This window comes from Raphanus sativus, chromosome 6 (genome assembly GCF_000801105.2).
Source record: "Raphanus sativus cultivar WK10039 chromosome 6, ASM80110v3, whole genome shotgun sequence".
Classification (NCBI taxonomy): domain Eukaryota; kingdom Viridiplantae; phylum Streptophyta; class Magnoliopsida; order Brassicales; family Brassicaceae; genus Raphanus; species Raphanus sativus.
Genome location: NC_079516.1, coordinates 24660079 through 24672555, shown reverse-complemented (window position 1 = coordinate 24672555; position 12477 = coordinate 24660079). Strand labels below are relative to the sequence as shown.

At 31.8% G+C, this 12477-nt stretch overlaps 2 protein-coding genes and 1 long non-coding RNA gene across 13 annotated transcripts; 2 read left to right on the top strand and 1 right to left on the bottom strand.

The window, feature by feature from the left end:
* Positions 1-2375: 2375 nt before the first annotated feature.
* On the top strand, positions 2376-5111 carry LOC108808160 (uncharacterized). The gene is made up of 5 exons (XM_018580346.2): positions 2376-2450; positions 2540-2837; positions 3149-3471; positions 3571-3770; positions 4421-5111. Exons 1-5 carry the CDS (start codon positions 2440-2442, stop codon positions 5017-5019), a joined length of 1431 nt encoding a protein of 476 aa, XP_018435848.1. The 5' UTR covers positions 2376-2439; the 3' UTR covers positions 5020-5111.
* Positions 5112-6468: 1357 nt separating this feature from the next.
* LOC108809230 (uncharacterized) lies at positions 6469-8874 on the top strand. Of its 11 annotated transcripts, none has more exons than XR_008935582.1 (8): positions 6469-6807; positions 6990-7099; positions 7172-7242; positions 7330-7387; positions 7788-7839; positions 7985-8011; positions 8141-8261; positions 8354-8874. It is a non-coding gene; the product is annotated as an uncharacterized LOC108809230 (long non-coding RNA). The 11 variants fall into 11 exon arrangements; XR_008935583.1 differs by having other exon boundaries at positions 7788-8011; positions 8354-8427; positions 8508-8874; XR_008935585.1 differs by having other exon boundaries at positions 7750-7839.
* Positions 8875-10424: 1550 nt separating this feature from the next.
* LOC108838571 (uncharacterized) lies at positions 10425-12035 on the bottom strand. The gene is made up of 5 exons (XM_056987106.1): positions 11660-12035; positions 11466-11540; positions 11305-11389; positions 11001-11238; positions 10425-10934 (listed from the first exon to the last, which is right to left on the bottom strand). The coding sequence occupies exons 1-5, from the start codon at positions 12033-12035 to the stop codon at positions 10425-10427; spliced, it is 1284 nt and encodes a 427-aa protein (XP_056843086.1).
* Positions 12036-12477: the final 442 nt, after the last annotated feature.

The following is a 12477-nucleotide window of genomic DNA, read 5'->3' as shown; positions in this document are numbered from 1 at the left end:
TAATTTAAGTTTCCAAAATTCTTTTTATGACATAATTTATGATTAGAAAAAATCCGAAGATTGAAGAAAAGAAAACATTTTCTATTTTGCGCATTATCTTGTTTCTCACTTTGTTTTATTTAGAAGCAAATTTGTTATAAAGTTTTCATAATTTTGTCAAATTACAAATCAATTTATTACACATTTTTTACTTAGTGTTTAACATAAACCTCACACTTGGTTGACCAAATAAATTCACCTTAATGCTTGTTAATCATCACACTATCTTATCAGTTACTGATTTCTTTGACCAAGATTTTCGTTAAAAGTAATTATAATTTAGCTATTTTTAACAATATTATTTTTATTTTTTAAATTACTTTAATACGTCCTATTTTAATTATATCTGATTAACTAATAATATATCAGAAATTTTATTTAATATAATTAATGATAGATATATATACTTAATATAATGTGATATTCAGTCGTTTTATTACATCAAATAGCATGTTTTATTTGTATAACTTTTTTAGAAATTTCTTATCATACATTGTAAAAATTTATTATACCGTAAAAATACATTTCATTATTAGTTTTCTTTTAAATTCAATTTAAGTTAGTTTTTTTTCATATTCTGTCTTATCAATTTTAGAACTTATCATTTATATTGATTTTCCTTAGTCAATTTATCTTCATGTAGTAAGAACACACAAAACTGATTAATTCACATTTATAGTAATGCATAAACCACATTTATTTCTGACCAACAAATAAAAATTAAGAATGTAAAATAAAAAATAACCAAAAATTTAGCAAGGAAGTTTTATTATTCTTCACTTGTGTTTTCAAGGCTTCTTTTTCCTTTCCTATTTAAAAATAAGCATGCCAATTTTACTATAATCAAAGCTATATAAATGATATGATAGATTAACTCTAGTCTCGTATTAATACAATGTTTCCAATTTTTAATTTTATATCATAGTAATTTTTTTATTGATTAATATTTAGTTAAACCAGTTACCATATAATTTTATTATAATCAAAGCTATATGAATTATATTATAAAGTATTAAATCTAGTCTCAAATCAGTATAGTGTTCCGTTTTTATATTTTATATTATAATAAACTTTTTAGTTATTAATACTATTTTAAACGACTTACCATATAATTTTTATGTTTTTAAATAAACAATACTTTAATCATTTCTAGAAGTGATAACTAAACTAACCATCAATATTTGTCATTGAAAAAATGACTGATTTGTTTTTATAAAAAATTGTATATTTGACAGCTTTGCATTCATTGAACATATTTTTAAAAAAATAATATAATGTGTATAAGAAATATTATTAGGTTTAAGTTAATCAGACATAATTTTTGTGTTATTCACTATTAATAAAATAATTAATATAAATATGTTTCAAATCGTTTATAAAATTATTTTTATAATATCATATTTATTTATATGTATATTCTAAATATCTATAATGTAATCTATGATATTTAATTGTTTCCATAAACAAATTATGTTAATTCATCTATATATATGATATTTAATTGGTTGATTGATAATATAGATTAGATTAGTTAATTCTAAGATTAATTTCCTTTAAAAAACTTAACTAAACAAATGAAAATTCAAATAGTAACCAATCAAATTAAGAGAATTAATTTTAAGCTTCACCTATGAATGACACATAAGCAAAATCCACCTAAATAACTTCTCAATTAATATATATGAGGATGTTTTTAAATAGACAGATACTTTAATCATTTCTAGAAGTGATAACTCAACTATACCATCAATATTTGTCATTGAAAATTGACTGATTTTTTTTTAAATGTATATTTGACAGCTTTGCATTCATTGAACATATTTTTAGAAAAATATATAGTGTGTATAAGAAATATTATTATGTTTAAGTTAATGAGACATAAGATTTATTTTATTCACTATTAATAAAATAATTAATAATAATATGCTTAAAATCGTTTACAAAATTACTTCTATGATATCATATTTATTTATATGTATATTCTAAATATCTATAATGTAATCTATGATATTTAATTGTTTCCATAAACAAATTATGTTAATTCATCTATATTTATAATGTTTAATTGTTTGATTGGTAATATAGATTAGATTAGGTAATTTTAAGATTAGGTTCCTTTAAAAAACGAAACTAAATAAATAAAAATTTAAATAATAAAACCAATCAAATTAAGAGAATTAATTGTAAAATTCACCAATGAATGACACATAAGCAAAATCCATTAAGGGACTTCTCAATTAATATATAGGAAGATAACAAAATCAGAACTTGGTGAGGAGAGTTTTACTTTTCAATGAATTTTATGATTGGTATATTAAAATTGTTTTTGTTCTTAAGAAATAAACCCCAAATCCATCGAGACTTGTCTTCGTTTCTACTCGTCGCCTACATACAAAGACCATGAACATCAAGTTAACAACTTTCACTTTTTCTTTTAACAGAAATCTACTTGATGATTGTTTGGTTAGTAATGTTGTGTGTTTCACCACGTGTTTTATAGAACAGGAAAGCTTTATGGAATCTCTATTTCTCTCATTCTCATCAACTTAGCCACACTGATGCAAAGAGCAGACGAAAAACTCATTCCCTCGGTTGCCAAAGATGTGAAAGAAGCGTTTAACGCAACCCTCTCTGATATTGGATACCTCTCATTTATAAGAAACATTGTTCAAGGACTTGCCTCTCCTTTAGCTGGTTTATTGGTCATTAGTTATGACCGTCCGACAGTTTTCGCAGTTGGTTGTTTATGTTGGGTCTTATCAACTGTTGCAGTTGGAGCGAGCCGCTTCTTCACCCAGGTTTTATTCCGTTTACATATGGTTTTGAGATCAGATATTGGTTTAAATTTCTTCTTTCTGTTACATTATGAGCTTATGCCAGAAGTTCATATTAACCATTCAGTGAAAAATATATTATCAATAACTAAGACATTATTTCAGTCCCCTTTCGGCTTTGGATTTGAAAAGATGATGTCATTGGTGACTAACCAATTTTAGCAAAAAAAAAAAAAAAAAACAACTAAGACATATGGTTGACACATCGACTATATTAATGTTATACATAACAGATATATATGTCTGATTGGGGCTAATATAATTTTTTGGACTAGGTTACCATTGGTGTAGCAGTCAATGGATTTGGACATGCAATTGTTTATCCAGTGCTTCAATCGATGGTAGCAGATAGTTTTAAGGATAGCGCAAGAGGTTTTGGTTTTGGTTTATGGAATCTCATTGGTACGGTTGGAGCTATATGTGGAATCGTCCTAGCAACGGTCATGGCTGGCCATGATTTCTTAGGAATCCCAGGATGGCGGTGTGCCTTTATGTTGCTGGCGACAATGAGTGCAATGATTGGAGTTCTTGTTTTTCTATTTGCCACTGATCCAAGGAAAAGGAAAAATAGCAGCTTTGTTTCTCATGATCATGAACGGTAATATACATCTCTTTATTTTAATATATCCCTAACATGACAAGCTTTTTTTTTTGTCTTTACGATCTTTAGTTTTGATGTTGTCATGCGGTTTTGTAGAGATGAAATTATGTTTATTAAAGGGAAAAACTATGATGTTGCAACAATGGAGGTTATGACCTCGGTTTGGAAAGAATCCTGGGTAGCCATAAAAGATGTAACCAAGTTACAAACATTCCAGATCATCGTCTTGCAGGGAATCGTTGGTTTGGTGGCATGGAATGCAATGGTTTTCTGGACGATGTGGTTCGAACTCATTGGTATTCAGCCCTTTTTATACTTAATTTTATCTTAAATGACTATGAGATTCGAGACAGGACGGTCAGTATGTCTCCTAAAACAAAGCATAAACAAAATATGACTTGCTTTTGTTGAGAAAATTTTGAGGTCAAGGGAAGCAGATGATATGATCATACTATATTGATTCATTTTCTCTCAACAAACGCAAGTCAATATACTGTCGTAGTTCATGTTTCATAAGAATACTGTCGAAGAGTTTGAATCAATATATTTTGTTCAAGATATTACTATTAGCTTAACTAAATTATAGAAAACTGTTCTGGAAAATGGCACTATTTTTATCAGATAACTTGATTATAAAATAAATCTCTCATATCCCTTGGGTTAGTAGTAATAAGATCTGGTGTGCAGAGTTCAAGGAGAATGATTTAATGAACCATTTAGTTTAGATATAATATATCAGAGTTTAGGTGTTTTCAGGCCTATTCACTCTAGGGGTCATATATATGTTCAAGTTCCATTCGAGATGTCTACTTACCAAAGAATAGGCCTGAAGACATCTCGAATGGAACTCTGTTTATTCTAACTTCCATTATTATTCGACAATATTCTTATGAAACATGAACTCCATCTGCATGCTCTTAGTTCTCAAAATATTTTCACTTTTCAGGATTTGATCATAATAAGACGGCATCTCTGAGCGGGATGTTCACAACCGGACAAGCAATAGGGTCTTTGGTTGGGGGAATAGTAGCAGACAAAATGTCTCGTATATTTCCAAACTCAGGGAGAGTAATGTGTGCACAATTCAGCATTTTCATGGGAGCTTTATTCTCCATTATTCTCTTAAGAATAATCCCACAGTCAACTAGCAGTTACTACATCTACTTGGTCACTCTTTTTATAATGGGTCTCACCATCACTTGGTGTGGACCAGCTATCAACTCTCCAATTTTGTCCGAGATTGTTCCTCCTACGCATCGAACCATGATCTATGCCTTTGATCGTGCACTCGAAGTGTCATTTTCATCGTTTGGTGCACCTTTGGTTGGGATTATGTCGGAGAAAGTTTTCGGGTTTGACGCAAAAGGAACTGATGAGATTATAGATTCTGGCCGTGAGGCAGAGGCGTTGTCAAAGGGGATCATGTGGATGATGGCTGTTCCGCTTGTATTGTGTGGTCTTTGCTACACACCGTTACATTTTATTTTCCGAAAAGATCGGATAATTGATAGAACTCCGAGTTCAAGGGAAGCAGAGACGATATAAATAAGTGAAACAATCAGGTTTGTATTTACTTGGTTTTGACTTCTTACGTTTCTTATATTTTATTCAGAAAAATATGAATCATACTATGTCGATTAGCGTTTGTGAATGGTGTTTAACGCCGACTGGCGTTTGTGTTTGAAATTACAATCTAATCTTTATTTAAATTTAAATATCTATAGTGTGATTTGTCAATAAAAATCAGTTTTAATCATCTCACATGATATCTTCTTTACTAATACTAGATTTTTTTTACTGAGCTACGCACGGATTAAACATGGACATGTTATTCGATATCTGAATCCATACCCGAATCTGATTCGAAAAACCTAAACCGAATCCGAACGGATATTAAGTTATGAGATACTGGGTATCCGAACCAGAATGGATAATATTTGAATCCAAATGGATATCTGAAGGTAAAATAACATAGGTATATTTAACCCTATATTTCTAATTTAGACCCTATATTTCTTATTTAATTCTCTCATTTTATTCAAAATATTTAAATTGATATTGCATATGAATCAAAGATCGAATAATATACATATAATTACGAACAAAGTGATTGACTTCTCACTTAAATTACATATCAAGTTTTTGTTTCATATATTAATAAAAATTACATTCAAAATCTCAAAATAACAACCAGATTAGTTTTTCCGTTTTAAAACTTTTACCTCCAAATCTACTAATCGTCTAACCAATAAAAATAGAAAATCAGTTAAATTAAAGGTAAGATTTTCAGTACAAAATCTTGAGCAATGAAGAATTTAAATGTTTATCTAAATCTAAATTTCCAAACTCGATCCGAAATAACCGAGCCCGACTAAAAATATTATTTGATCATCTGTAGTATCCTCAGTTTAATATGAAATTATCACAACTTCTTTTTTTTTTTTGTGATTCTCAGTAACGGTAAAGCCAAAATGCATCACGTAAATATTTTTTCTACTTTTATTTTGCTATAAATTACAATTTTGTAATTTGTGATGTGTATTTATAAATCTAAAATATTTATGATGTATTTAAAAATATATCCATCTATATGTTTTACCATGCATTTTGTTAAAGTAGAGGTACATATATTACTAACATATATAATATAGTGAAATCTCACCCCCAAGTATTATTGGAATATAACTACTTATTTTACTTTTTATTTTTGTTAAATTTAGAGGTACAAATATTGGTAACTTAAGCTGACAAAAAAAAATAAAAAAAATATTACTAACTTAAATAATACACCAAAATATCATTATATCCAAAATATATTTATGATAAGATAATAATAATATCTAACAAGTAGTAAAAGCGGGATATACTACAAGGAGAGATATGCCACATAGGCAAAAAAATCACAGCTAACAGAACTGACACATCATCCTCATTATCTCCTAAACTAGATTTAAAAGAGGCCTTGATCTAATTTTCTTTCTTTGTTCACGATTCAGCTTAAGAAACCCAATATGTAGCCCAATTAATCTTTTTGTCTTCCCTTCTCAGCGTATCCCTTCCTCTTCTTCTGACCAAAAAAGCCAACTCCAACCTTCATCTTAACATAACTCCTTCTCCACTTGGACCACTTCCATTCTTCAAAGCTCTCTTTATTTAGTGATCCTCCAATGGGGACGACCCTTCCATTCCCTCATCTGCACCATATATATTTTCTTAACTCGCCTCATTTGCACAGAACCGTTGACATGAACCACTCGATTCGCTTTCTCACAAGTGATCTTTTCTAGACGGATATTAGCTATTGCATCTAATTAATGGAGCCTTTTTAATCAGGTTTAAGATAAAATACTTTTTGTAGCCTGATTCTTTTGTTTGTTAAATTTCTGAGATCTCTTTGTTGTTCACCCTTTCTTACCTTAGTGGTGATAAAAAGAGGTTTTGTAAACTGTAAGTATGTTGGATTTTTGAACATATGCTATTGTGTAATGATAATTTTAACATGTGTGTATATGAAGGTTTCATGCTTTGGAAGAGTTTGATGAAGGAAACGTCTTGATGGACACCATCGTAGAAGACGGAAGCCTCAGCCCCGACCATATCGTTCCTCCTGCAAACTTCTTCCAAGGTTAAGAAAAACTTTGTTTCTTAGGATAGCGAAAGGTCGCGGATTATGTCTTTAATTGAATTCTTATGTCAGGTTTTGTCTTACGTACACCGTATTCGACCTCATGTAACATAACGATATGTGGATTCTGCCAATCTGATAGGGTATCTGAGCTAAAAGTCTTTCTTTACGTCTGAGCATTTCGTTGTTGTGAGGTTTACTCAGTTGGTTGTATCAATATTTTTTGCTAGGCCATTGGAGAAATGCCATATCAAATGTTGTCCATGTGCATAGCGCCTGTATCGAATGGTATTACAAAATTTTTAACTTTTTGCCAATATTTGTTTTTGAAAACCCCGTGTGTAGAATTTGGCTAGAGTGTTACACCCTCTTTTGAATGATAAAAGTATTAAAAGCAGTTGAATGACTGAAAATCAAGTGTATAAATGCAATCTGAAAGGAGAAGCCTTTTTTTAGGGGAAAGCCTTAGTCTGCTGTGTCAAGTCTTTCTGGTGAGATTATGTATTGTTTGCCACATTCTTTACATTCGCATCTGTATATAGTTTTATAAACTATTATTTTGGGTTCTTAGCAACAATGTATCAAATCTGTTATTCTCATCATAATTTGATATATGATTTACAGTATGGTTGTTGATTACTTTTTTTCAGAATTCCTGCTGAGCTTTGTTCTCTTGAATAAAAAACAGGATATTACAAAAGATCTTATTCTCTGTGAATCAGCAGTCATAGAGTGATAAGGTCAGTACTAAGCATCTTACCACAAGAGACAAGACAACCAAGAAACCCCATCCTTTGTGGATGTGTCTACTTTGGTTCAAAGTATATATAATAGAGCTTTTGCAAACAAAAAGACTAACCTTTGCATTGCTTTGCTTTTCCATAGTGATGGATCCAATGCGACCAGATAAAGGTACTGATTTTATAATAGAACTTTGAATGTTCTTATGGTTATTCTCAATGGGAAAGGGATTATCAGTGCTGATTGTAAGTTAGATTGCTCACTCAGGATTTAAAATGGATAAACTTCAATTGTTTCCAGGGACGAAAGCAAGTCTCAAAGCTTCTCAAACCTTCTCATGAAGAACCATTTGAGATGCATGTTGCCTCTCAAAGATTTTGACGATGGACCAAAAACTGGAAAAATCAAAGCAGCAACTACTGTAAGTATATATACAAACTCAAATTTAATAGTTGAGTCGCCCTATTAAATTCTTTTATTGGGTATTCTCACCTCTAAAGAGTTTTTTTGCAGAACTCGGCCTCAAAAGATCAATTAACAGTGCATGACTTCTTCATCAAGCTTGATATCATGTTGAATCGGGCAAAGTTAAAAACCAGAACCACGCATGTCTTCGCAATTATATTGAGAAGAAATTTTTAAATCGTTGTTTGTGGACTGTTTGTAGATCGCTGCCGGAGTTTCAGTTGAAATCATCGTAGACATGAACGATCCAGCTAACTTCGCATTACTTCAGCAGGGCGAGTAATCTGATGTATGCGTCATCATTTTGGAGAATTTCGTATTAACGAAGTCGTCAAGATTATGTAGGGATGCAAGCATGTTGTTTCGAGTAGAGTGAATTGCTCAGTCTGCACTTTCGTATCTCTATTTCACAATCTGATTTATCTAATCTCTATATTTAAGACATGTTTTTCGATCATATGATGACGGTACCTGTGAATTCATGTGGAGAAATAATCCTTCACTCATTAATTTGTAGGAGAACCCTTTTAAGATTATGTATTTGTCTCTTAAATTAATGTTTCAAATAATTAATTTAACCAACCAACGATTAGATATAGCGAAGATAGAATATCCTTCCATTACTCTATTGGTAAATCAAAAATATAAAGCAATCCAAATTATATAATAATATACATGTTAAAGATATTCCATTAATTAAAAGTTATCTTTAAATTAGCTTAATAATATATAACAGGCTCCATATAGTTTCATATTCTCACAATACACAAAAATATAAAATAATAATTTGAATATCAAATCAATATGGAAAATCATATTTACGTTTAATATGAAATATAACAATACAGCAACCAGAAAATGAAAATAAAAACAAACCAAAATAGCTAAATATAAATCAATAAATTAACAAAAAGAACAAACTACAAATTAATCTTATATCACTTCCCTGTAACTAAAAGAACAAATTAGCCAAAGTTCAAAAAAAAAAAACTAAAAGAACAAATTCTCTTATTCAGTTACCACATTTAAAAATCAACCATAATTTTTATAAGTGAACAGCTTCTAGAATAGAAGATTAAAACAATCTACATAAGAAACAATTATATGCATTACACAAAAACTTGACTTAATTTGATACAAGTAAGTGGATGGATTAAATTGTTTTTGAATACCAAATAATTTACAAAAGCTATATAGAATAAACTACATGCTAAATTTAATTTAAAATAATTTACTATAAATTAGTAAGGAAATCATATAAATGTAAGTCACCAAATTAAGAGTTGTGTATTTATTCTAACTATTTTACAAAGTAGTTTTTGGATACTAAACAAGTCATATTCTTAACTTAAACAAATTAACGTACTATATTATATGTTCATTTTATGGAAATCTTTTTTTATAATAAAAAATCATAAACATTATATAATACAAATTTAAAAATAAAATAGCTAATATTCAATACACAACAAATATAAATTTATTAAAAACATTCGAGAATAACACGAAAATATAATTTAAATAATAAATAAATATATAAGTATAATAAATTAAAATATACAATCCGCGCATAGCGCGGAAAAAATCTCTAGTTAGTATAAGCAAGAGAAAGGAACCTAGAATACGTAGTCTCAGTGAAATATATGCATGTAAAACAGGAAGAAAACTTACTTCATCGATATAATGAGTAAATGACCTAGGTTTGACAACTGTTCCAATCGGTTTCTTAGAACAGTTTTAGTGAGGCATTAGTTTTTTTAGTAAATCCATAACTTATTTTCTTGCTACTAAAGTAATTTGGGTTTGGTTTGGTTTGTTGGTTCCATGATATGTCTAGTGATGATGTAAATAAAGTTTTTTTTTTTTGAAACTGATTTTATATTGAAATGCAGGAGAAATGTAAAAAATACAACTCCAAGGCTTTAGTTTCAAGGCCCAACCCAAATACACATTACATAGATAAATCTCATATCAAGACCCATTAAGTAACTAACCTAAAGAAAGAAGCCCAGTAAGATGAAAAGACAGTAGAGAGATGGAAGTTTCTTGTAGACATCGACGGTTTGAGAGAAGCTTGATCACACCATCGATGAGTAGAGTTGTCGTTGCAGCAAGGCGATTAGGAGAGCCACTGTTGCATCATGGTGGAGGAAGCAGCAGGATTCGAAGACCTAAAGCTCAGGAGACGGTCTTTGATCTGCCTATCTATTAAGCGAGATATGCCTTCCACCGATCGGAAGATGTTTCGGTGCAGTCTAGCGTTTCTTTCCGTCCAAATCCAATAGAGACAAGCTTGCCAGCAAAGCAAGGTAAGCCTTCCTCTCGGCGTTTGTGGGCGCAGCGACCCTAGTTGAGCCAATACTGATGACCATGACCTTGCAGGGTTGAGTCCAGAGCGGGGCGCCAGCGAACTCCAGATACTCCAAGTAAACGGGCAGTCGAAGTAAAGATGATCCCTGCTTTCAGGAGCAGAATTACAGAGCAGGCATAGAGGCGAAGTTCGCAACCCCCAGTCGATGATTCTGTCTCTGGTTGGACACCTGTTGAGCACAAATAGCCATGCCAAGAAGCTATGTCGAGGTATACCTCCCTTGATCCAGATGAACCGGAACCACGAGACATACATTCCCTGCACTCGAAGGTTATTATACACACTCCCAATAGAAAATTTTGTTTCCAGTTTTCCATCGATTACCCATTCGTAGAAGTCATCATCATTATTTAGAACGATGGTAGTTAAGTGGGCGTGTAATTGAACCTGTCTTTCAGATCGTGTTGGAGGTAGACGCCAGGAGTTGTTGGTGAAGAGAGATGCCAATGTTGCCGACGTAGCGATTCCCATGGAGGCAGGACCAAGTTGCAGAAACTCTCTCATGTTACCAAAATGGGACCAGTTGTCTGTCCAAAACCGGCATGAGAGGCCATTCGATGCTCTGAGGTGAATCCATTTATAAATCAAAGGGCTTAGTTTTAGGAGTTTATTAACTTGCCAGGAGAACCTTCTGTTAGGAGTAGTTATCCATAGGTTGCTTAGATCACCATTAAGTACTTCCTCCTTAAACCAAGCGACCCAAACTGAACCCGCTTGAAAGAACAATAGCCAGATTAACTTCAGACAGCATGGTTTATTCCATAGCAGTAGATCATTGTCCATTGATACCTAGTCCTCCCTCTCTTTTAGGCTTAGTTACCTCACTCCAAGAAACTCTTGCTGTGTGGTGAGCTTCAATGTTCCCTTGCCACAGAAAAACCCCACATAAAGAATTTATCCTTTTGATGCATCCCTTAGGCAAAATGAACGTAGAGCACCAAAACGTTGTAATACCCGAGACCACTGTTTTATAAGTAGCAAACGTCCTGCAAAAGATAACGCCTTAGAGCTCCAGGATGAGAATTTGCTCTTGATTTGCTGTAGCAATCCTTCACAGTTTAATAAGGTTAGTTTCTTTGTGCAGAGCGGGACGCCAAGGTAGCAAACCGGGAGGGAACCTAAAGGCATGCCCGTGGAGACCTGAATGGCATCAGTTTCAGCAGATGATAAACCTGAAGCAAAGAACGAAGTCTTGTGCACACTCACTGCCAGACCAGAGCGCGCTTCGAATTCTCGGAGGACTTGGAGCACTGCTTGAACCGACTCCAGAGAGCCATCAATAAAGATCAGAAGATCGTCAGCAAAGCAGAGGTGTGTCAGTCTAGACGAGGCACAGTTGAGGTGGTAACTGAAACGCATTTCCTGAGCCGCCTTGTTGAGCATAAGGGATAGGTTATTGAGCGCTATCACAAATAAGTATAAACTAGATTTTGATCCGCGCTTCGAAAGCGCGGATATTATTTTTTACTTTTATGAAATATATTATTTGTTTGTAATTATTGAATTTATTTATTTTAATAAAATTTTCTTTATAATAAATTCGACACATAGAGTATCTCTGGTAAACTATGTATTTCTCTAGTTTTATTTTATTCGCTCTTCAATCAACATATTTATTTGGCTTGTTGTTAAAATAAATGATTATAAACTTTGATCTCTGCACCTCCTCGGATGTATATTTTTAAAAATATGATGATATTTGTTTTTCATGTAATTATTAGGGTTTGGTAAAATGAATCCGAGGAACAGAACTGATACCAATCCGTAAATATAGTACCAAACCTGAACATAAATTGATTAA